This window comes from Protopterus annectens, chromosome 10.part0 (assembly GCF_019279795.1).
Source record: "Protopterus annectens isolate FY-2018-M chromosome 10.part0, PAN1.0, whole genome shotgun sequence".
Taxonomy (NCBI): Eukaryota; Metazoa; Chordata; order Ceratodontiformes; family Protopteridae; genus Protopterus; species Protopterus annectens.
Window position 1 is genome coordinate 11,901,132 of NC_056744.1, and position 26,261 is coordinate 11,927,392.

Here is a 26,261-nt window from a genome sequence, read left to right on the forward strand (position 1 = left end):
GTATTTGTAACTGACCTAAGAGTGGCCATACGGGTGGAGTGCAGAACTCTGTCCTCCTCCGAAATGGACTCAGGGGGGGATGCAGCGTATTCCTTAATAAGATCTCGCTGCATCCGAATGACATGTGCCAAATAGTTCAGCGCCCTTACCGAGAAGGTCACCGAACTGAACATCCGCTTCCCCAAGCGGTCCATCATCCGAGACTCCTTGCTCGGTGGGTGGACTGAGGGACTCTCCTGAGCCAGTTCCCTCTTTGTGGCCGCCGTCAACATGGCATCTACCGGAGGCCCCTTACTCCAATGGGTCCGGTCGGATGGCGGACTAAGGATCCTATCCGGTCTTTTGGGAATTGGCTCCACGGTGTCCGGTTCCTTCCACGCCCTGGTGGTAATAAGGTCCACCAGGGGTCGGCAGGGGACACCCAAGAGGTAGACGGGCCCGCTTCAAATGCCTCCAAGAACACGGACTCGTCCGAGGAAGACTTGGGGCAGACCACCCCCTGATACGGACCATTTTAATGATGTCTCCTAAGGAGACATCCTCGGGGTGACCGTGGGGAGCCTTCCCTTCCTCCAAGTCCGTGTCTTCTGTGAGAGACTCGGGGAGTCAATGTGCCTCCTTTTGCAGATGCTTGCGAGGGACCTCCTCTGGCTGCTGTTAGAGGAGTCCTCGCAGCAGCAATTTGCTCCATAGGAGCAACTTGGGGCACAGAAACGGGCTGTCCCAGGGGCCGGATGGTGGAAGCCTGGCCCAGTGCAGAGGGAGTGCGGGACGGAGCCGAAACAAGTGCCGGGGGTCCGGAGACCCTCAACAGAGCCCTCTCCACTACATCAAAAGCCGAAGGGGAGCCGACCTCGACCAAAGGATCCGACAATCGGCTCCCCCTCGGATCCGAGGAGTGGACCGGAGCCGGCGCCGAAGCACTCGGATCCGAAGGGACAGTACGCTCCGACACAGACGGCGCCGAAGGAGCACTGATCCCCCCGGATCCGAAGCTCGGATCCAGGCTCCGAGAGGTCGGGTCCGACGCACTCGAGGGCAGGGTCGGATCCGAAGTACTATCGGCGCCGACCCACCCCTGCTCGGCTCCAGCTGCTCCGAACCCGGATAGCGGGTCGGAGAAGGAGCAATAGGCTTAAAAAAGGGTGTTGAGCTCCCCCCCCGAGGGGGGGGAGGCAAGAGCACTCCCATCTGCATCTGGGCCTGGATGAACCTTCTCATCATCCGTACAGATCAGCATCAGAAAGGCTATGTGTAGATCTCGACGAGGCTACCGAGGTAGGCCTGGAGTGCCTCCTCGATAGCCTCGACGGAGATCGGGTCTCCTCCTCCTCAGGACCCGTGAAAAGCACACAGGGGACCGGAGCCGAGAAGGAGGAGACCGAACCGACAACGGAGCCGGGGGAGAAGCCCGCTTGGCTGGCGGGGCCGAAACAGAGGTCTCGGCCCGCCGCTAGTGGTGCTTCTCCCTCCGGTCCTTTTTACTAGCATCCCTCTCCTCTCCAGAAGCGGGAGGTTGAGTCCCAGGAGCAGGAGGGGGTGCCACAGGGGGAACAACTGTAGCCACAGTAGTTCCCGAAGGAGCGGAGGCCGGAGCCGAGTCTGGCGGTAAAAGACCCGCCAAGACAAGCTTGGACCTCCGCTCCCTCAGTGCCCTGGGGTTGAACCCTGCACATATGGAACAGCCAGATGTGAGGTGTTCAACCCCGAGACACTTAACACACCGAGTGTGGCCATCAGCCGGTGAGAGCTTATGGCCACACTCGGAGCATTTGGAAAAGATAGATTTAGGCTGATCAGCCATAATCTACAAAGCTACTAAAAGTAACTTAAAAGAAAAGACACACAGGCCCACACACACACTCTACGCAACAGCGAGGGGAGGGAAAAAAAATTACTTAATTTAACTCAAAATAAAACTATCAAGGAGGGAAACCTAAACTTTCACACAGAATTACACAAAAAACTTAAAACTTTCTGTTTTAACAGGTAATAAATCACCACTTAGCTGAGAGCAATGAACCCAAATCCAGTCACCAGCGCGGCAAACGAGATCTGGGGTCATGAGGGTAGAGCAGGGCATTATGGGTGAGGGGAGGAGCTGAGAGCTTGGATCCATAGCTGGAAAACCATGCCGGTTCGGATCCGATATCGGATCCATAACCCACAGGTTGCAGACAAATGAATATCCTACTTCAGATCCTACTTTAACTTAACATGGGTAATTTGCAGCTCAGTTATCAGGCTGGAAATATGCTTCAAGGTATGGTGGAAAAGCTGAAAAATTCTAAAACGCAAAGCCTGCTTGATGTAAGCATTAAAATGTAGCACAGTTAGAAAAACAATATCATGTACTATAAAAGTCTGATCTTCACTTCCAGCTTGAATATGTATTTTTACTATTTTGCAAGTTTAAAGGCACACTGTAGGACTTGGTGTAGAATACAGCACTAAAATACATATATACATTATAAATTTACATATATATTTATATATATCTACACACACATACATATATATGTGTGTGTGTGTGTATGCATTATATACACACACACACACACACACACACACACTATTCTAGTATATTTTTCTGCCAATACATTTTCTGAGTCTATTCCACATAAAAAAATATGAACTGTTAACAGGCATTTTTACTCACTGGTACAGTACATAATGCACGTATTAAGATCTTGTTAAAAAAATGTTTAAATTGTCAGCAGGGATATTTCAGAAAAATACTCTGACCGTTTTATTTTTTTTTTATTCTTCTAAAGACAAGTATGGCATGATGAGAAGTAAACTGCAATAAGCGGCATGGGAGTACCAGACATACCACTACTAGTCAAAAGTTTCCATTGCATGGATTTGAAGAAAAATGGCAAAACGTACTGCATCCAGCAGTGGTGTTCCTACTTGCTGCATGAACTATTTTGAAACAAATGCCATCTACAACTTGAAGTACAATACAATAATTTTTAATGTTTTGGTTTTATTTCAGGATGGCTATGTTATACACCAATCCAAAGATGCTCATTTTCTGCATTTGGCATATATTAAGATCAAAGTTATTCAGAAAATTAACATGAAAATGTTCCCTGTCTGGATTAGAGAACTGTAGTGACTGCACAATGCAACTAGTCTAAACTTTGAGACTGGGGTTTCTTTTCTCCCCATTCTGGGCATCTGCTCTCCGCATACCACTCCATCTATGCAATGTGCTGAGGACGTTGTCTAAACAAGCCACATACAAATATAAGTGGACAGCTATACTGATTGTGCAAAATCAGTCAAAACCAGACTTACTCCACCATATTTTAAACACAATCACTTAAGAACTTGTGTTTTAGCAGCCCTTTCCCTGCAACAATGACTTTTCAGACAATATGGTTTGCAGCAGAATGCCATACTACAACAAACTGGAGTCACTTTGCCAGAGCATCATGGAGATCTAAACAAAGGAGTGCTCAGTTCTTGTTCCATATTCCCCCTTCTCCAAAGAGGCAAGTCCCACATCCACCTTGCCACTGTCAGAAATCTTTTCTAAGAGTTATGCCAGTAGACTAGAATACAGCTCAGTTTTATCCCAACCTTTCAGACAATTGCAGTTAGTATGCCAAGGGCAGAATTCAGTAAAATCCAGTTACTCTGCAGCCACTGTGTTTAAAACAAACACTTACTGGCACCCCAGTAACCAAGTACCAAACATGAACAGTTACGATGACAGCATCTCTCATGCAAATAATTTTAGTGATCTATATGCATGCCTTAGCAGCACTCTCCAACCAATTTCCACAGTAAAGTTTTTCTAACTTACAAATAATTTGCTATACAAAAACTGCACTAACCTGTACAATGACCAGAGTAAGTTGACACTGAAACAAGAACAGAAAGCATTTCCTTATACCATAGGATGTGTGTCGAGCCTGCAAATCAACAAAAGAAACAAAATGTCAATTACTCAAGCAACATGCTTTTAGGTAACTGCTTTCCAAAATAAAAAAAAATGTCAAAATCACTTAGTTATGAGGGACGCTGCATTTACAGCAACAATCTCTCAATAAAATATTGTCTTAACACAATGGAAACAAGCGGGTTTCTACCAATTCAGCACTTACTGAGTTAGCCCAGCTGCAGAGACATCAATTCAAGATACTGTTTTAATATCTACACAGTAGAGCAGATTGCTAGATTATCACTATAACCCAGTCATTACTATTACTACTGAGACTATTCCCTGCTACCCATTTCCCTAGTACTTTCCTTCCACCAATGAACTCCTGGTTTAACTCAAGGCTACAACTACCAAATGGGAACAGCTTGTTAAGCAAGAGAGAGAACTATTGGAGATACAAGGAAGACAGTCTCAAAGGGCATTAATTTTCTCCTGCGGTCTGGAAGTGGAATGCATAGTGGTGTCACAATACCACTGTCCATACACACTAAAGGACACACTCCAAAGTAAAACTGGGAGAACAGGAATATGGTTTTCTTTGTGTAGTTCTTGACTTGTCTCACTAACCTGTAGCAGCAAATTAAAGTCTATACTACAAAGTTCTCTGTCAAATCAAACCTGGCTGTCACCGTACCAACGTACAGCTGAAACACAGCAGCAAAAATGTGCTCATTCTTAAACTCAAATGTATATTTTCACTTACTTTTAGCAACTCTTACAATCCTTAACAGTTCCAAACTCATCAATATTTGCTACTTAACTCAACATCACGCTTCTACTTAATGGAACATGCTACCATACTTTCCCACATAATTTTATTTTAACTACTTCACCTTGACTCCTGACCACTGCTAGCACACAAGTTATCACCACCACCCAACACTACCCTCGATGCTCTTATTAACCAGGTCCTCAAACTTCTAAGAACCTCATTTGTACTTACTTCCACAGAGACAGTGTTTTAAGCTATTTTATCTAGAAATCACTCCCACTTAACACCATAAACATTCAGACTTCTGAAATTTAGAAAAGCCATAAAGAACCACTAACTGTTCACAAACTATTTTACTTAACTCACTAACATGCTTCCTCTTGCTAAAACTATTTAATACTCTTTTCCTGTTTTCCATAAAATGTTCAATATACATTAACCTCTGTTACCTATCGACCACTTATGTTGGTCAGTCAAATAAACAATAAACTCTCAGTTAACCAGAACTCAACCAGCACTGGCAAAAAAAAAAAAAAAATCGAAGAAATACAGTAACATTTCCATGAGTTGTACACCCCCCCCCCCCCCACAGAAATATAACCTATGTTTTTAGAGTTTTAGAGTTTTAAAAAGGAAGCGAGGAATAAATTCCCTCTCTCCCCAACCTGAGACCAAGTCAAACCAAACAAATAGTATAGGGTACAGAATTAGTCAGGCCTATTTGTAATAGTAACTCAAGCAAGAGGAAACTACAGTTATCTGGCATCTATCAATCCCCATGGGTGCCAGTTAACTGAGAGTTTACTGTATAAAGTTACCCACTATCTCTTCTGCCTGTCAGTCACAGCTGAAAATTGTCTTTAGACCAGCCCACCTATCTGGTCAACAGATAAATTTCACTCCATTCCGTCAGAGGATTAAAGAAGTAGCATGTGTACAAAGTAATGACATGGCAGTTGTAGTTAAAAGAGAACTGCCATTCAAGAGTGTGTGTACCATGTAATTTCTCAGAAATGCAGCTGATAAAAAGCTACTGTTGTATACATAGTTGTTACCGTTTCACTCAGTCATCTTATATGTGAGTGGACTTAACTCTTAGCATAAGCATACCTTACATGCTGTCAGTGGCAAAGCTACTTTGCAGAAGCACCAAATGCTATTTCCTGCCGCACTGCATTTTTTGGAACTTCAGAAACAGTATTCCTCAGGACGCAATTTCTTCCGTCCAGGTTGCACCTACCATGTGTGCCAGCTACTTAACAGCAACTGAGCTTATTTTCTAATCATCATGTTTAAAAAAAAGTTCTTTTTTTTTTTTTTGCATTTCCACAATTCTAACATAGGAATGCAACAGATTTTTTACATAAAATAAAGTATTCTACATTTTATATCTCATTGACATACACATTAATTACATTTTTTCCCTTTTCCAGTTTTTACTAAATATAAAACTAACACTTACCTTCACTGTTGCAACTTTCCACTTTGGTTCAAATTTCCACTACAAACCACACCAAACCATAAAGCTACCTGGTGACTAACTTATATGAAATGGAATTCAAAAGTTTGAATGGTATTGCATAGAAAATAAAACTGAGGAGTGAAATGCAAAAAAGGTGTAACCTGCAATATTCTAACACAAAAGAAATTAGAGCACATCACCATGAAAGTCTGTAGGTCAAATCACTACTAAAAACTTTAATGAACTCAAAACGTAAACATAAAAACAGGTAGAGCCCTTAAATGAGAGAGAGAGCTGGAGTTTTAATGATCTGATGAAGGCTATGGCAGAAAGCGCTTATTGTGATTTTTAAAGGCTCTGTTTTTATTTTTACGTTTTGAGTTAATTAAAGTTTTTAGTAGTGATTTGGCCTACAGACTTTCGTGGTGATGTGCTCTTTCTTTTGTGTTCCAACTGTTTTAATTTGAGCCAACTTTAGCAGTTAAAGAGTTTTGTTTGTTTTCTCTAACCTGCAATATTCCCACGTTATAGTGAAAAAATGAGAGAGAGAAGAAAAAATTCTGGCTAGGAATAATCGTGCAGCTGTTTAGTAAAACACAGTTCAAGTTTCAGTTTCAGTATAGGAAGTGACTTCCAGTAACTTGGAGGGAAAACAAATCAGATGCACTCAGAGGGGTTTAAAATTAGTGAAACACTGAAAGAATATAATAATTCAAATAAAGTTGAAGCTTTAGCAATTTAGATAAACTGTTAAAAATGGAAAAATTAGAGGTTAGAATGAAAAAAGGCCGGCTGAATGTGAATCTGTCAAGAGCAGCTGCAACAAAAAATAGTACAGGACAAAGCATTGAGAGAAAACGTGATTTCCTCCTATACCAGAGTAACCAGAAGGAAGAGACTGTATTAATTTTATGAAAGAAAAAATAAGCAACTAGACTGGTGCTCCACAGCAGGATCTGTTAATTACGAGGGCACATCATGTGTATGCTTCAAATACTGCCATGAGAAAACAGCTACGACCTGTATTAGCAAAGATACAATCATAGCAGCACAAGGAGTTGCTGCTAACAAGATTGTGGCAGAAGGAAAAAGTATTAAAAACTGGGGACACCTGAGTGTTTGTGGGAGATTTTTATTGTTCACTGCACACCAAGCAGGACAGAAAAATTTTTTTTCTCCCAGCAATCAGGGAATGTCGAGAAGCAGGTCTGAGAGCACAGCTGCCTTCAGAATGATTTTTGTTTCCTAGAGGATAGAAGAAATTTTGGGAGAAGAACATTCTAATGAGAAAATATAAATTTAGCCAGCAAGCAGATGCGGACTATTAATAACAAAGACCACAGACAGACTTTGGCAGTGAAACCTTTTCTAATGCTCCAAAAGAGAATGCTTGAGTGACAAAGAAACAAAGGAGATGACTAAAAGAATTAAGAGTACCTTGGACTTGAATCAGACAATGGTGCAATGGAGATATCAAGGAAAAAGGCGGCAACATTGTGAAATTAGTTAGACAGACCATCAATCCTATTAGAAATAGGAAGAAACGTGAAATGTGGCTTTGCAAGAAAACGTGGCAAAGAAAGAGTAGAATTTTGTTGACTATGTTAAACTGGTGGGTGAACTGTAAAGCATATACTTTACTTTGTGTTATTAATGTTTAGAAAGACACTGAATGAAGTGAAGCAGTAACTAAGCAAAACTGTTTTTATTCTTACTAATACTTGTATAAACATTTTACAATGCAAATTGCATGTCAACTAGTTTTATATAGTGTACAAGTGGGGTTATTTTAAATGTGAGGTGGGGAGAGTCTTATCAGTGACTGCTGAAAATATGAAAGATATGAAATAAAAAAAGTACTTTTTCTTAAATGTATGATATCCAGGCTCAAACAAATAAGAAAAGCTAGAAAGAAGCAAAGAAGCAAGTTAAAGTTAATAATGTGATGTTGGGCTCCTGTGGTAGTAGGGATATAAAAGCACATTGATCACATTATATATAAAATTAAGATAATTTCTCCTCACATTTTTTAGAGGTGGATACGTAGCTTAAATGTCCTTCTTTTAAGACATAGATAATGTTTTAAGTAAAAGATAAAAATTATGAAAAATGTGGAATGGTAGTTCCTTCTTGTATTTGCAAACACATTGTCAATTTTCTCCATTGACAACGGCTTTCAGTGGGAGACAAGTCTACAGATGCAAGCAATTAATCATGAGAGGTCTGAAAACTTATCTGCAGAGTGAAATGTACAAATACAATGTAATTAACATTTAATGGAACACTGGAAGTAGTTTAGTGAAAAAGAAAAGAAGCTATGTACTTACCATAACGTTCCATGTGAGTTGTTTATCTCGCCTTTATTCTCACTGATGGGTTCGGAGACGATTCTCAGCTCCGACACAGCCGATAGCAAAGCTCAAGGTTTGCCAGTAGCTCGAGACCAAGCCCCTTATCCCACAATGCACTGCTGGAATTACCTCAGATCTTGTTTGCTGCGAGTATAAATATACATACCCTTTTATTTATTTCTACAAGGAAGCACTTCCCGAAGGGGAAGAAGAAATAATGAATAACCAGGATGGTCCTAGCCTCTAAGTCAACTGTCAGCCAGGAGTGGGAAGGAGGGAGGGACATGAGAATAAAGGCGAGATAAACAACTCACATGGAACGTTATGGTAAGTACATAATTTCTTTATGTGAAGTTGTTAAATCTTGCCATTTATTCTCACTGATGGGTAGCGCCCCTAGCACCCTCAATCTTGGGTGGCTCATGGAAGTATGTTCTTCAGTACCGTGGAACCAAAGGAAGACCTGGTCCCTGGAAGCCTTATCTACTTTGTAATGCGTGATAAAGGTATGAGGCTTAGACCAAGTGGCTGCAGCACAAATATTGTCAAGGGGCAATTTAGCTTGAAAGGCAAAAGATGTAGAAACGGCTCTGGTAGAATGAGCCTTAGGTTTGTGTGTCAATGGCATGCTCGCATTTGGATAAACAAAGGATATACAATCTGACAACCATTTAGATAAAGTTATTTTAGCCACTGGATTACCTTTCCTGGCTTCTGAGAAGTATACAAAAAGTTGATCTGATTTTCTAATATCCTTAGTTCTGTCAAGATAAAATCTGAGCTGTCTGTGTACATCAAGTTTGTGCAGCATGTATTCCAATTTTTTAGAGTGATTGGGGAAAAAAGACTGACAGCTCAATGACCTGATTGATACTGGATTCAGAACAGACTTTAGGTAAAAATGAGGGGTTTGTTCTGAGAGATACTCTATCAGCATGGAAAATCATGTAAGGTGGTCTGACAGATAATGCTTGAAGTTCTGACACTCTGCGGGCAGAAGTAATGGCCCCTAGAAAATTAGTTTTCCAGGATAAATATTTGAGATCACAAGACAATGCTGGTTCAAAAGGGGGAAGAATAATTTGAGACAGCATAAAGTTCAAATTCCAGGGAGAATAGGGAATTTTGACAGCAGGTCTCATGTGAAGAACACCTTTAGAAAAGTTTTAGATAACTTATGGCCCATAACATTCGAGCCACCAAATCCAAGGTGGAAATTTGAGATGGCAGCTAACTGGACTCGAACTGTAGCAGCTGCTGCCCCTTCCTTAAAAATCTTTGTCAAGAATTCTAAAATGGACAATAGCATAGCTCGGAAAGGGTCAATTTTCTGTGTGTTGGCCCAAATTGAGAACCTTTTTCACTTTCTGCCGTATAATTTCCTGGTGGATGGCTTGTGAGAAGACAAGAGAATTTGTCTTGTATCTTCTGAAATTGAAAGAAGCCTGGCAATTAGGGGAAGTGGATTAGCCAAGCAGTCAGTTTCAGGGACTGCAGAGAAGGATGGAGGTCCCCTGATGGATGTGTCAGAAGGTCCAGAACTGGGTCCAGGATCCATGGATCTTCCAACAGGTGATGGTGGAGAAACGAGAACCAAATCTGTCAAGGCCAGTAGGGGGCTATGAGGATAACAGTCCTTCCCAGTGATTTTGCTTTCTGTAAAAATCTGGGTATCAATGGGAAGGGTGGGAATGCATAAAGGAGACCCAGGGGCCAATCGTGTAAGTGTGCATCTCTTGCGGGATGTCCTGGAGGTAGTATTAGGGCAAAGTAGCTTCTGCATTTTGAACTGATGTGGCTGGCAAAGAGGTCGAAGCAAGGCTGGCCCCATATGCGGAAAATCAACTCCACAACCTGTAGTTTGAGACACCACTCATGAGGGAGCAATATTGCCCTGCTTAGCTTGTCCGCTATCATGTTGGATTTCCCCAGTATGTGCGTTGCTAACAGAAAATGCTGGGACGACACAGCCCATTGTCAGACCCTGAGGGCTTCTCGACAAAGGGGGTAAAGACTTGGTTCCACCTTGCATGTTCAAGTACCAGACTACTGACATGTTGTCCGTCTGAATTGCAATAGTTCCTAGAGGAAGAGAGTCCTGAAAGTACTGCAATGCCAGAAGTACCGCTCTCAACTCTAGAACATTGATGTGCAGATGTGACTCTTGATCCGTCCATGTGCCATGGGCAGTCTTTCCCTGAAAATGCCCACCCTATCAGGGAAGCATCCGTGGTCACAGTGGCTACTGGGGGGGGGGCAAAGGGTCTTCCGATTGTGACATGAAGAGACGTCAACCACCACCGAAGGTCTCTCTTGCAAGAATCCGAGATGAGAATCATGTGGTGCATCAGTAGTTTCTGGTAAGACCACTGAGCAAAGAGGAGCCATTGAAGAATTCGCATATGCATCCTTGCAAGTGGTATAGCCAGGACTGCTGCCGCCATCAAACCTAGCACCTTCAAGACCTCTGCTGCTGTAGTTTTGTTCTTTGACACCAGTGAGCTGACATGTTGGCGGAGAAGCGAGACTCTTTCTATTGGAAGACGTAGAGTGGTAGTTGAGGCATCTAACTCTGCTCCTATAAAAATGGTATGCTGCGATGGCGATAAGGCAGACTTTTCGAAGTTGATTGTAATGCCTAATTGATGGCAGAGTGTCAAAGTGTATTGTGTTGCCTGAGTCAATTGATGCCTGGTGGTAGCGGTGAGGAGCCAATCATCTAGGTATGGAAACACCTGGAATCCTAGACGCCTCAGGTGAGCCGTAACCACTGCCATGCATTTGGTGAACACTCTGGGGGCTGTAGTGAGACCAAAGGGCAGGGCTCGAAACTGGTAATGGTCGTCTCCCAGCCAGAAAAGCAGGTGATCTCTGGAGCGTCTGTTCATCCTTATACGATAGTACACGTCCTTGAGAACTATGGAGCACATCCAATTGCTTTTCCCTAGGAAGGGAAGAATGAACTGAAGCGTGACCATTCAGAACTTCTCTTTCTTTACGAACTGGTGGAGTCTGCTGAGGTCCAAGATAGGTCTCCAGCCCCTGTTTTCTTTGGTACCAAAAAGAATTGTAAGTTCCGAATCCAACTTGGTCTGCTGGGACTGGTTGAATGACTCTTTTTTTCTAGCAATTTGTGGACCTCTACAACTGTTTGTTCCCTGAGACTGGGTGGAACATCTGGGATTCTGTTTACAGGAATGGGAGGGGTAGAGAACGGTACGAAATATCCTCTGGAAATGATGCTTTGTACCCATGTATCTGATGTTATGTTTAGCCAGGCTTCTGGGTACAAAGACAAGCAACCCCCAACTGCCTCCAGAGCCGAACACCCGGGCCCCCTTTCAGGGGCACTGGTAGGGTTGACCAGAGAACTGACCCCTGTCACCCTGTTGCTGCGGACCCCCTCTGCCGCGGGGGTGGCGTCTTCCGTTATAACCCCCTCCTCTGCCTCTAGAGGGGGTTTCTCCAGGTGTGTCCTAAAGGCTCCCTGTGCTTTTCGGTACCACATTTTCCCTCCCCTAGGGCCCTTGGGGTAGGACCGAATAGGGGTAGAAAAATGGACTCCAACGGCAGATAAGGTCTTGCCTTCCTGCTCACACCTGGTTAAAGTTTCCTTTACTTTAGGCCCAAACAGTGATGAGCCATCGAATGGGGTGTTGATAAAGGAAGACTTAAAGGGTTCCGCAAAGGAACAGAGACGCATCCAGGCTTGTCTTCGGAGAGCAATGCCCGAACTAGCGGCTCTACTCAAACCATCAGCTACATAAGATATGAGACCTATGGACGAGTTTACAACTGAGTTTAGGGTAGCGAGCTGTGCGTTGACTTTGTCGGCCACCCCTGCAGCTACCGCACCCTGGAGAGTATCTCCTAGCTCTTTCATGAGATCTCTTTGTAGTCTCATAAAATGGGTTAAGTAGTTCAGTGATCGCAGAGAAAAAGTCACTGAACTAAACATGCGTTTCCCATATCTATCCATGATCCTAGAATCTCTGTTAGGAGGATGGATAGATGCGGATGTTTCAGACACTTCCTTTTTGGTGGCTGCTGCTACCACCATGGCATCAACAGGCACTCCCTTGGTCAAAAATGGCTTGTCCACTGGGGCAGACATGAATTTATTTGGCTTGCGAGGGACAGGTTCCATGGCCTCTGGTGACTCCCACGCCTTACGAGAGATCAGTTCCATAAGCTCCTCATAAGGCGGAGACACCCAAGAAGTGGAAGGTTGAGACCCAAAAGCCTTCAAGAGCATGGACTCGTCCTCAGTAGGGTTCTTGGACTGCCAATCGCCCTTCTGACTAAAGATCTCTAATATCTCTGCAAAGGAAATATCCTCAGAGGGGGATTGAGGGGACCCTTCTGACTCATCCAAGTCCGTGTCAGATGTCAAAGACTCCTGTGGGGAGTCTAAGTGCCTCCTCTTGCACAGTCTCTTCCTGGGCACCTCCTCAGTGGGGGGATCTGGGGAGGTGTCAGAAGAGCAGGGGATGCTTAGGGGGACTGGTAGACGAAGAAGCAGACACAGGAGCTTGAGGGGAAAGGGAAGGCCGAACCGATGCTGACGTTGTCTTGGGAGACAGGACTCTCCTCATAGCATCGAAAGCGCCATGGCTCCGACGAGAAGGAGTGGACGGACCCAAAAGGGCCGTCTGTTCCTCCCACACCGAAACCATGGGCTCCGAGTCCAAGGTAGGAGCCGAGCTCATCCGAGCCAAAGCCCCGAGAGGAAGAGTCGGCACCGACAAATCGGTCTGACTATCCTCTCTGGACCCAATGGGAGAGCGTCGGCTCCTAGAGTCCTCAGTCGGCGCTGAAGACGTCCAAGTAGATGGAGCCAATAACACCAGTGCGGGTATCGGCTCCAAGGGTTCAACAATCATCGGTTCAGGTTTCTTTGGCTCCGAGGGTCCAGTACGGCTCAGAGGAGGAGTAGACTAATCCAGTTCAATAGTCTTTGGCACTGAGGAGCTGGTTGGGGCCGACAACAATTTGGCAAGTCCTGGTGCCTGTAAAAGCTTCTGCACTAGCCGATCCATGTCCAAATCTGAAAGGCTGACTGAAGACTTAGATGAATGCACCAAAGGTGCTGACTGGAGCAGAGGAGAAGGGGGAACCTCAAAGACCGGCTCCAATACTGAGAGCTGGCTCTGAATCAAAGGAACACTCAGTTCTGAGGTCTGTAGAACTGATGACCCTTCCTCTGAAGATTTTGCCTTTTTTGCAACTTTGGGATCCGAAGATTTTGAAGATTTGGAGGATTTGCAAGATATACTAGTACCTTCATGGCTACTTAACACCTCAGAAAAGGAATGCTGCAGTAATCCCCTGTCAATTAGCTTCCTCCTTCTCTCCAAGAGGACTCTTGAAGGAAAAGGAATGGCAAACGCTGCAAGTGTCTTCGAGGTGTTTAGCCCCCAGACAGTAAACACATTGAATACGTCCGTCAGTGATGGACATTTTCTGCCCACAATCTGGGCATTTCTTAAATCCATATTTAGGATGGGACTTTTCCTTGTCATCTGACATAGTAAATAGTAGAAAACAAAAACCAGTATACTGAAACTAATACAGTGAAGTCCTTACTTTGCTTGTAAAGACCCACACTAACTAAGGAAAGCAACTAAGCCCAAATCGGGCACTATCTATGACAGTTAAACTATAAATTTACAAATACAGGGCTAAATAGGCCCACTGAGAAAAACCCTGACTACAAGAAAAGAGAGATATTAACTCTAAATAGGGCTAAAAGGCCCATACAAAATAACTAAGCCAACAGGGCACTAACTATCAGAAACTACTGATTGTATTATTAAAATGTTAACACTAACAAACTGTCTATATGAAAATATCTAAGAGAAAAAAGAAAATTTTTTATCAAAACTTGCTATTTTATTTTTCACAAATGGTCCGAGCTAGCTGGATCACAGAGATCTCTCTTGCCGTGGCAAACTAGATCTGGGGTAATTCCAGCAGTACATTGTGGGATAAGGGGCTTGGTCTCGAGCAACTGGCAAACCTTGAGCTTTGCTATCGGCTCCGAACCCATCAGTGAGAATACACGGCGAGATTTAACAACTTCACATTATTGTTTTAAAATGTGGGAGGTGAAGAACTTATTTATTTAAAGGTAGCAGTGCACTTTTTATTAAGGCTAAAAGCTAATGCTTACTGAAAGAATGCAGGTTTTTATATCGGGGGTGGGGGGGGGGAGTCTGAAATAAGAAAAGAACAGACAGAAATTAGTGTAGGTGGGAATACAGGCTCTAACATGTACTTTATCATTGGACCTTAACTGTAGAATAGGCAAAACCTGAGATGCAGCCTTCACTTTGGGCTAGTGGCTCCTATCTGAAGGGTAAACTTGATCTTTTAAAAATGCACATAGTTTTGTGTACCTGTTGTAAGTTAAAAAGGGATGTGGGAATCTGTTTAATTTTTTTGCTTGTGTTTTCTTACTGAAGCAAATAGTTTTGAAAAATGTGACAGGTTCAAATGGAGAAGAGAAGCACGTGCATATGAAGTCAGTCTGCTAAATATTAGTGTGCACATAAGCTAAAAGTTAAAAATATGCATTCAAGGACCCACTCCGATGTCTTAGAGGCATAAATCCCTGGCTATGGCCCAGGGGACCCGGGTTTGATTAGCTTCTTGGGTAACTGAAGGAGCCATAGGGAGGGATGGACATAGGCACCCAGCAATGTTCCCTGGCAGAGGCTAAGAATGTTATATGGTAGCCATGCCTAATGAGGGGAACAGGGTAGAGACATGCCTAAGATGTTGTGGAAATGGGGCAATATACCACATATCTCCACTACTCACCAGCCTCCCAGGCATACCACTGGGACCACAAAGGGGGGACGGGTAGGTCACAAAAAGATCCCTGGATGGATGCTTAGATGTGCTGAGCTCCCAGTTTTCTTGCTCCATGACTGGCCCCTGGCACACTGCATTACGTTTCTTGGGGGGGGGGGACGACTAGTAGACCCAGCTAGGACAGATGGCTGTAATTATGAAGGAAAGGAGCGAGAATCAAGAATGAAAAAAATATATATACAGATGCGATGATATGAGACAGTGACATCTGTGCCACGGAGAGTAGGGCAGTGCATGTGTAACATATGCCAGCATGGCTACTTGGAGTTTTGTAAATAATTTTACGTCATTTAACATCACACTGATTTGTAAAGATGCTTGTGTTAAAAATGTATTTGTAAAGTTGCTTGTGTTAAAAATGCATCAATGGTAGATCCTGCTGGACAGAAAAAAAGATATACATGCATGTCAGAGAGTGTTATAACCGATTAAAATGTGTGTAAGTTTTAAAGAGAATTTTGGAAGGGAAGAGGTTAATCTCAGTCCAGCTAATTTTGAAAAATAGGTTGAAAATTAAATTGGTTGGTTTAGGCCATACAGATTACATTTTACAGGTTTCATTGCAGCCAGGCAAAAATGTCTGAGAAAACCAGGACTAGGAATCTGACTGTATTGTCCTGAGGAGCTACCCTAGAAGGGTTGAAGTTTGTTTAAAATGTTTTATAGCTTTCAGATGCTAAAATAGAGCTTAGCAAAGTTTTGGGTGTGTACTGTACAATTTTATTTTATTAATTTTTACATTTGTTGACCAGGCTAGTCTAACTGGATATATGTCCATTTTCAGTAGAGGCCCGGGGAGAAAAGCTCCAAGCATTAACAGTGACAAAGTTTACAATATATCAAAAAACACTTAAAATCACAGTACAGAGACAACATTGGTCTAAAGAAAAAAAGACACTTAAAATCACAGTACAGAGGCAACATTGGTCAAAAGAAAAATTATACTAAACACAATAATAAGATTGAGAAAGACGCAAAGGAGAGAAGAGCCTTTCATTTTATCCTCATACTAAGAAGGAAAGTGTACTGGCTAGAATTAAAGGTCTGGGTTAGTGGAGTAGAGAAAGAGGTGAGTGCAGGAAGGGGAAAGAGATATCAGTCTAGGTTTGCACATGGACAAAGCCAGTGAGTTTTAAGATGCTCTTTAAGATGTTTTTTAAATAGAGAAGTAGAAGCAAGGGTTGATATCTCAGAAGGTAGCTGATTCCAGTTTTAACCTGCTGTGTTTGAGAAAAGTGAGTCACCAGCTTTGTTGTTAGATTTAATCGAGGAAGCTAGGAGCTTATTAGCAGAGCGTAGTGTAGCTAGATTTTTGTATGGTGTAATCATATTAGTGAGGATAGGGGGTGTTGTTGGGGTGGTGTAGGATCTTTTGGGTGATAAGTAATTGTTGAAAAAGTATATGGTTCTGTAATTCTAGCCATCCCAGTTGTTTGAGGTTGAGGCAGTGGTGAGTTTTAAAGGTGGAGCAAGTGATGGCTCTTGCTATGCTATTATAACAGGTGGAAGGTTTGGAGAGGTAGATAGGTTAGTATATATAGCAGAGGCATAGAAAAACATGGGTCTGGGCAATAGTTTTTCTAGCGGAAGGGTTTAATTCTATAGAGGGTCCCAAGTTTTTTATTAACAGACTTTATAGTGGAGTTAATGTGGTCATCGTAGTTGAGGCGATTATCAATTGTTACACCTAGTAGGCGGGTTGTGGTATCTGGGGTTATGTTGTTAGCATTGTTAGAGGTTATTGAGAAGAATGGATGAGGTGATTTATAAGTTGGAGTAAAAAGCAGTAATTTTGTTTTTTTGGGATTTAGGAGGAGGCAGTGTTGCATAAACCAATTTTCAACATTATGGAAAACAGTTTGGGTGAGGGACTGGAGAGAGGCTATGTTCTTAGCTGAACAGATTAAAGTAGAGTCATCTGCATATTGAATGAAGGTGGCTTGTGGAATGTTTGTGTGTAGAGCGTTAATAAATAAGGAAAAAAGAAGGGGACCTAGTATAGAGCCTTGGGGTACTCCAATATTTATTGGAAGTAAAGTAGACAGATTGTTATTCCAAAGTACTGCTTGCTGTCTGTTTTCCAGATAAGACCTAAACCATTGTAATGCTTGTGGATTGAGTAAATTGGCTTTCAGTATGTCTAGAAGTAAGTTATGGTTAACCACATCAAAGGCTTTTGACAGGTCAATAAATAGTGCAGAGGAAAAAGAGTTATTGTTACGATTTTTGTTTATAGATTCGGTGAAGGATAGCAGGGCAGTCGTCGTGCTATGGAATGGCCTGAAGCCATGTTGGTAGTTTGCCAGTAGATTATTTTGTAGAATGTGGTTAAGTAGCTGTTTGTGAATACATTTTTTCATTATCTTAGCTATTGGGGAGAGTAAGGCAATAGGCCGAAAGTTAGAAAGCTCAATAGATGATCCACCTTTATGTAGAGGGATGATGTGGGATACTTTCCATATGGTAGGGATTTTGCCTTCTGAGATAGTTCTATTAATAAGGATAGAGATGGGATAGTCTATGGCTTTTGCGGCAATTTTTAGGTATTCAGCTGGGAGACAGTCAGCAGAAGGGGTGCAAGGTTTCAATTTTTGAAGGAGCCTACAGATAAGAGATGTAGGTACAGGTTGTATTTGAAAGGTAGGAGATGAAGTCTTAGAGGTATTTAGAGGGGAAGCCGTAAAAGGAGATAAAGAATTAGCTACGGTTAGAATGGCTTCTGTGAAGTAGTTATTAAAGGCATCAGGAATCTTTTAGGAGTTAGTTTGGTTGAATCCTGCAGGGGCAGGAGTAGTAGAGTGTCCTGGCCGAATAAGTTTGTTAATCCCTAACCAAAATTTTTGTGGAGTTTGTTGACTGGTTTGTTGGAGGTGAAGGTAGATGTCTTTTTTGTCTCTAAGAATATCTTTCTTGGTGGCATTTCTTAACTGTTTAAAGTGGAGGTGATCTGATGGACATTTGGTGGCTCTCCATTTTGCCCAGATTTTGTTTCTGAGGAGCATCTTTTGCCTTGTTTGTTTTGTGAGCCATGGGGCAGATTTGGTTCTTATTCTAGAAGAGCGATAAGGGGAATCTAGGATTTGAAGAAATTTGCTATTAAAGTAGGTCACTGCTTCATCAAGTTCAAGATGAGTCATAGGTGACCAGTCACAATCTTGTAGTTCAATTAGGAAGTTGTCTGAATTAAAGAATTTTTTAGAACGGGAGGTTTTGAAATTATTAGTAGTTGGGATATGGACTTTCTGTCTTATAATGTAGGTAAGCATATGGTCACTGATATCGTCAGGAAGGGTTCCTGGTGTATAGATTTCAGGGTGGCTATTAATAAGGATCCAGTCAAGTCTGGTTTCCTTACTGCTAGCTTTGTGGATTCTAGTTGGAGTAGTTATTATTTGTGAGAATCCAGAGAGATTTATGTGATTAGTAGGGTTAGGGGAGTTGCAGGTAGACCAGTCACTGTTACAGTCACCCAGTACAATGGTCTCCTGGGGTAGTTGGGTAGAGAGATAACTAAGTAAGTTTTCAAGAGTACTGGTATTATTACCGGGGGGGGGGGGATACATGCAAATTAGATAAGACAGATTTGGAGTTGTTGATTTGGAGTTTAGCAGTCAGGGTTTCAGACTTTATATTTCATGATGGGAGCACATTAAAGGGGGATATTTGTACATTAGATTTATAGAAAATGGCTATGCCTCCACCTTTTTTGGTTTTACGGTCACATCTAAGGATATTATAGCCAGGAGGGGTTATTTCCAGGTCCAGAGTGGATGGTTTTAGCCAAGTCTCTGTAAGACAGAGAATATCAAATGAGTGCACTTCTAGGAGTGCATGCTGGTGGGAAATTTTATTGTTTATACTTTGACAGTTAAGGCGAGCTATAAGGAGGGAATTATGTGGTTTAGTTAATGTAGGGATCACAGGCAATGTTAAATTGTCTAGGTGATTGGTATAGTTAGTACTGGGGCCAGGGTTTGGATGGATATCACCATCTAGGAGGGGGTGTTGCTGGGGGTATTGTAGAAATTTAAGGATTTTGTGGAAATTGTTACAATTCTTTTTGATAGTGATGTAAGTAACATGGGTTGCTCTGTGATATTTTGGTAGTATATAGTTAGAGGTACAGGTTATGTTACTGTGGCTAAGGTAATACATGAAAGAAGATGGTAAAGTTTGCTGGAGGTGATGGTTTTGTTCAGGAAGAGAAAGATTTTCTAAGAAGGTTAGTGAGTAAGGTATTGTAAGAGTGGCTATTGTGGTAGTTAAGAGTAGTATGTTTGTGTAAATAGTTTTGTGTGTTGGGGCCATTCTAGTAAGTAGAAATGAGGAGTTGATTTGGGAAGTAGTCAGTGTATTAAATGGTGAGGAAAGGTGAATGAGTAGCCAAACGGGAGTTACTTATTACTAATGAGGAGAGATATAGGCAGGGGAGTGGTTTAGTGATGAGGAGGATAGTGATAGGATGAGTAGAAAGGGGGGAGTGGTTAGTGAAGTATAAGTATAGGACCACTGGGGTAGGTGGGAATTGGGGGTAGGGTAGGAGAGCGGAGTGAGCGCGCAGGGCGAACGGAGCGGGTTAGAACAGGTAAAGGAAGAAGTTCCAGAGACAATCAGTGAGCAGTAGAGTGTTGAGGAGCCCTTGGAAGTTCCAGGAGAGTAGGGTAAGATAGCTCAGCTGTATAGATGCTAAGGGATAGTAGAGAGGAAATAGGAGGACAGTAGATAAGCAGCAAGGGACAACTTTAGGAGCAGTCTAGTACAGCAACGTAAGTTAAAGGTAGTCTGGAATCCAATACAGGGGAGTAGGGAAAATAGATGACCACACAGGCCGAGATTAGGGTACCACCTAGTGGCCAATAGGTATAAAACAGTAAAGCCCTGTGGTATACAGATAGCAAGAACAGAATACTCAAGTAATAGAGCCTAAGGAGGGTAGAGTAGTTACCTGTCAGGTAGGGAGGGGTTTGGCTGCTGGGTACCTGCCTCGGTGGCGTGATTACATACACCAGTAGGTTATAGAGAAAAATGCAGTTTAACAGTAGTTGTAGGGTAAAACGTACTTCCTTATTTCCTTTTGGTAACAGGGAGTTTAAAATAGGACAGTAGGGTTCTTTAGGATGCAGATGAGCTGGCTGAGTCTAAGAGTAAGGGGTCCTTATTGAGCAGGCAGGAAAGGATTCCCAAGTCTCTATGCAGGAATGGAGGCTGAAAGTTCCTTATTTCCTTTTGGTAACAGGGAGTTTAAAATAGGACAGTAGGTTTCTTTAGGATGCAGATGAGCTGGCTGAGTCTAAGAGTAAGGGGTCCTTATTGAGCAGGCAGGAAAGGATTCCCAAGTCTCTATGCAGGAATGGAGGCTGAAAGAGAGGACTTAAACCCTCCAGGGCCAGGAACACACAGCAGCCAGGGCAGATGCAGGATACTAAAGACAAGAGTCAGGTAACCAGATGTGATATCATTCTATAGCCAGCAGTGAAATTATTTTTTAGATATTAGCTAGAGATATGATGGAACTCTCACTGCAGCTCTTTGTTTTTTGGAAGCTGACAGGAAAGATCTCTCACAGATATCTCACACCTCATCTTACCTTGCTGTAGTAAGTAACTTAACTGAGGAACAGTAATGCTTTAATCAGTCAGGAAAATATAGTGAGATTAGTTAATTATTGTTTTTCTGCATCTGTGTGAATCTATCCAACTGTGTTATTTTTATATCACCTGTGACTGAAACTCTGGTGTTTATATTAACTAGATATTCAGTATTCTCAAGTTTTCAATTTTATTATTTTTATTAGCTACTTCTATACCTTTCCTTGTGGCTGGTCTTTTAGAGACTACTTTTAACATCTTAAGAGTACTTATGTTTATTTTAGTGACACTGTAGCCACTCCTGAAAGCCTTGCTGCATTGGTCAAATGCTACCATTTGTATTGGTATTAATTTTACTCAGTATAATTGGGTACCCTTGTAGGAGCCTTAGAGTAGCTGACTGGTGGCAGCGTAATTACCTTATAGTCTGGGCATAAGGGCCGCAGCTGGTAAATTTGTGGCAACCTTTCTCAGGTGTGTGTATGTGAAAATCAAATATCCAAGTGTGTGTCAGCTACTTGGAACAGGAACACAGAGCACCAAAGTGGTCACTGCGGAGTTTTGTTTGGGACCTGGAGAGAGAGTCCAGGCACAGGTCTGGAGTGTTCTCCCTGTGTGCTTTTAATGGAAATTGTGTTTGGTGTAGAGAGCTACATCTGCAAAAACTGTGTATATCCATTTTTGTTCCTGGTGGGTGTCCCTCACCAGTATCAGGGGTGAGGATTAAGCCTCCTTGATTACTGGCCCAGAGTAGGGACTGTCACAACATTCAAAGGAACTGTCATGTATAGTAGGTGGGAATAAGCACTATCATAATGGCTACTCTTTCGATATTATAATGGACTGTAAATGGCCTTAAAGACATACATAAAAGGAAAGAGTACTGAATTATATTACGCAGTATAGGATGCAACAGCAATGGTGCAAAAGATGCATATGGACAGAAGTGAGCATGTGAATTTCAGAAATAAATGATTTAACTGTGGACATTCAGCAAAATATCATGGACAAAGAAAAATGAATAATAAAACTGACTGCTAGAGGGGCTGTCACGGTGATCAATGAAGGGAAAACACATAAGAGGTCAGGGAAGGAGAATTACACTGGCATGTATTTATACTTCAACTAAAACTGCTTTTATGGAGTTTGTTAAGAAAATGTATAACTGCAATGTGCAAGCTTAAAATGCATTTAGGGTTAAAAAGAAATTAATACGTTTATTCTGCTTATTCTGTGTGAAATATGTGCAGCTGCAGGAGACCTAGATAAGAGAACAATTGACGCCTGAAAGTCTACCATAGTCAGCAGAATATGTATTGAGGCCAGGGTTGTATCTTGACCCTAGGCAAATGTATCATATCAGAACTGAACAGCTGAAGGAGTGTGAGAAACAAGGGAGGGCTGAAATTAGCCCAAGGCCAGGTTGTTTTTCTCAAACATGTTTTTGCAAGACAGCAATTTTCTGACCATGTCAGTAGTAAATCTAACAATATCTTCTTTTCTGACCATGTCAGCAGTAAATCTAACAATATTTTCTTGTGTACATGCAGAGAACTGTATAAGAACAGCATGCTGAACTATGGAAAATCAGACAAACCTTGTACTTACATGCTTTGTTTCCTTGCTGCAAGTAATAAAGGGTGCCTTACTTGAACCTTACATGCATTGATCTTTGTGTTTTCCTTTACAGAGTTTATGAGAACTTTAGGAGACAAAATAAACTTTCGTCCTTGCTGTTGTAGTGCTTTTAAACTTGGTGACATCTGAGTTGCCTGCTCCTAGTATAAATCTGATTTTGAACACTCCTCCCAGTCTTATCTTGTCAGCTCACTCTACTGAGCACTGAGAGATCAACTGGGAAGCCCCCTCCCCTTGGTCTTTTAAACTTGAATTCTTTTGTTTCCTACTTTCCCACTTACTAAAAAAATGCACTTTACTCAGGTGTTTTTACTGTACTTGTGCTTGTTCCTACTCTGTGTAGTTTTTTGCTGCAGATTCTTAAAGTGCTCAATTGCATTTAATCTGCTGCATTTACTACTGCTGGTCAGTAACCTGATTGCATTGTAATGGATATTCTAAGCCTCTTACTTCTGATCTGAGCTTCAAACTAGTTATCTTAGATAAGGAAGGTTTGTTGTCTACACTACTGTGGCAGCAGAGGTAGCTTTACACCCTTCTGAGCTAAGAACTGATTCTTAAAGTGCTCAATTGCATTTAATCTGCTGCATTTACTACTGCTGGTCAGTAACCTGATTGCATTGTAATGGATATTCTAAGCCTCTTACTTCTGATCTGAGCTTCAAACTAGTTATCTTAGATAAGGAAGGTTTGTTGTCTACACTACTGTGGCAGCAGAGGTAGCTTTACACCCTTCTGAGCTAAGAACTGCTGGTTGAAAGCGTATTGTGTCCGTTATTCTAAAAGTGCCATAGTTCTGTTTTAAGGACTTGGGCTCAAAACAAGTTATTTTACATTAACAGGGTTTATGGTCTACACTCTTGTGGAAGGACAGGATAGCTTACACCCTTCTAAGCTAGGAATTGCTGTGGTAAGTTTTATTGTGCCTTTACTTGACTGAGTAGAGGGCTAGATTTTTTTAAAACTTTGAATCTTTGTGCCTGCGGTGTTTGGTAACCATGGTACTTAAGAGTACTTGTGTGTTGAATACCTGCACTTTTTGACTTTTTTTTTTATATACAGTATCTAGTTAGAAGTGTTGCTCCCCGCACAGTGGTGCCTAGCAGTGATCTGTATAGTCGCCGATATCTCACAGTGTAATTCCCCCTTGTAATCTTTGTAGTTGCAGCACACTCACAGTGTTAAGGTTCTTGCTTTTAATTTCTTTAAGTCTTTTGGGTCTCTAATGCCATGACAGGACTGGACCCCATTTCTAAGTCAAAGTATAAAGTTCATGAAATTAGAATTGTTTCAATCTTTGATGTTAGCCAGAAGTGTTCTTCGCAGCACCTGCAATGTGCCCAGGAATGACTCCTCCTGCAATCCGTACAGAGTTACATGTATTGGTAACATATTCAAGTATGACTGTAAATTCTTTTTTATAAGACCCGTTGCTCCTACTACTACTGGAACTATCTGGGTATCTTTCGTCCACATTGCCCTCATTTCTGCCTGCAAATCCTGATATTTTATAACTTTCTGTCTCTGTACATAAAACACTGTAGTCACTGGGTCTTTTCATGGAATACTATAGCTAGTTTTCTTGCATCTATTTTTGAACCATTGGTAATGAATGATCCCATGTGATATAAAAGTCATCATTTTCTATGATGCTTTGTGGCTCACGTTTCCAGTGCTTTTCAGCCACTTCAATATTATAATGTTTTCACAATCCCCAATGCAACAGTCTTGCCACATTATTGTGCCTTTCAGTATACAGTCCTTCTGCCATCAGTATACCACAACCAGCAACAAGATGTGCGACTGTTTCCAATTCTGTTTTACAAACCTACATTTGCCTGTTTCTCTCACAGGTTCAATGGACTTTGTAAAACAACGTGTATGCAAGTCTACTATTTTAAGCCACCAATATATTAACCTTTCGTCTTTTGGTTTAAATTCACCTCACCTTAACAATTCCTGCGTTCGATCCTGATCAACATAAGGTTGTTCCAAGAGGATTCTATACTTGCTAGTATATTTATGCATTTTCCACATTTCTTGCCTTCTCATCTGATCCTTCACCTTATATTCTTTTGTTTTTTTTGGCACATTCAGTTGCTACCTGAGTTTTATTTACTTCTGGTTTGATTTCCATTCCCACTTGATGCAGATATGCTTCTGCTAAACTAAGCAAGGACATCATCTTATACTTGTTCTCCTCATGTTTCAAAACTTTCCTACATTTGGGTCTTGTGAGGTCAACAAATATGTATGCAGTCCCACTATCACGGATCTATACATGTAATCAATTTCAAGGAGGCCCATACCTCCTTCAAAACTGGGAATATATAGTCTTATTATGCACTGATTTTTATAAATCATTTGATGAGCATGAAGCACCTTTGTTTTCCTGTCCAAGCTATCCAACACCTTTTGGGGCCAGTCAATTACTCCAAAACTACAAGTCAGGACAGGAACAGCAAACTGATTTATAGCTTGGACTTTGTTCCTAGATGTCAGTGCTTTTTTTAGTATTAATTTAAGCCTTCTAAAATATTCCTGAGTTTTATTTACATTTGTTCATGTTTTATTGTTGATCCGTCACCAATGCCCAAATATATATACACTCTCTCTCTTGCTCAAGTTCTTTTATATCACATTTCTATCCCAAATTGATGTTTTCTTGGTGCTGCAGCTTTCCTGCTTTAAAGGTTGCTTTTGCACATATATCAAGACCAAATGACATTCTCATATCATCTGAAAAAGTTTTGACCCCTTGCAGGCCTGCTTTCAGTTCATCTGATGATCTATACAGTTTTATATCATCTACAAAAAGAAAATAAGTCTTTATACTTTGTTGTTTTCTGGGAGCCAAATTATAGCCATGACCTAATCTATTAAGTAGACAGCTTAACGGGTTAAGGGCAAAACAAAAGAGTAGCGGTGAAAGAATTACCCTGGAATATTACACTTTGAATTTTTATCCCTGAAATAATAATTTGTCCTTTATCATGGCTTAACTGCAGAGTGGATAGTCACTGTTTCATGGTCGTTGTAATGTAATCGATCAGTGTAGGGTGTATCTTGCACATTTTTAATTACGCTTTTATCCATGAATGTGGGACACTGTCAAATACTTTTTTTTATAGTTTATCCATGCCATACTTAAGATTCTTCCCCTTTTTACAGTTCTCCATTACGACTTTAACATCAAATGATCCTTCCATACGACTTTCATTACTCTTCTGTTCTACTGCCATGATTGAATTTTCTTTTAAATGACTATACACTCTGTTGGCACAATTGCAGTGTATAGTTTATACGTCGCTGGAAGGCAAGTTATTGGTCTATCGTTTTTAGGATAGCTTGCAGGTTCGCTCTTAAGTAGGAGTATTGTTTTTCCTATTGTTAGCCAGGCTGGTGTCTATTCAGGGTGTGCATATAAATAGTTCTTTCTCATAGCTAAATCTTCATTTAAAGATGTTAATACTTTTAACCAGAAGTTAGGTACTGCATCTGGGCATGGGGTTTTCCAGTTAGGAGCTTTTTTTAACTTTGTTTCAATCGCTCTGGTCGTTACTTCATCCCATTGCATATCCTGTACATTTGAACTTCTTATTCTTTCTTTTACTTCTTCTATCCATTTAGCATCTTTGTTATGTTCCACAGAGTCTTCATAGATATTTCTCCAAAATGGATC

The 26,261-nt window shown here is 41.6% G+C and overlaps 1 protein-coding gene across 2 annotated transcripts in view; it reads right to left on the reverse strand.

Annotated features, from left to right (window-relative positions):
* The window catches only part of TMEM94 (transmembrane protein 94), a 2,655,014-nt gene that overhangs the window by 481,877 nt on the left and 2,146,876 nt on the right, over positions 1–26,261 (reverse strand). For both annotated transcript variants that reach the window (XM_044084945.1, XM_044084944.1), the window contains one exon: positions 3,846–3,923. In XM_044084945.1, the coding sequence (XP_043940880.1) occupies positions 3,846–3,923 (78 nt within the window). The remainder of the gene's footprint in view (positions 1–3,845; positions 3,924–26,261) is intronic.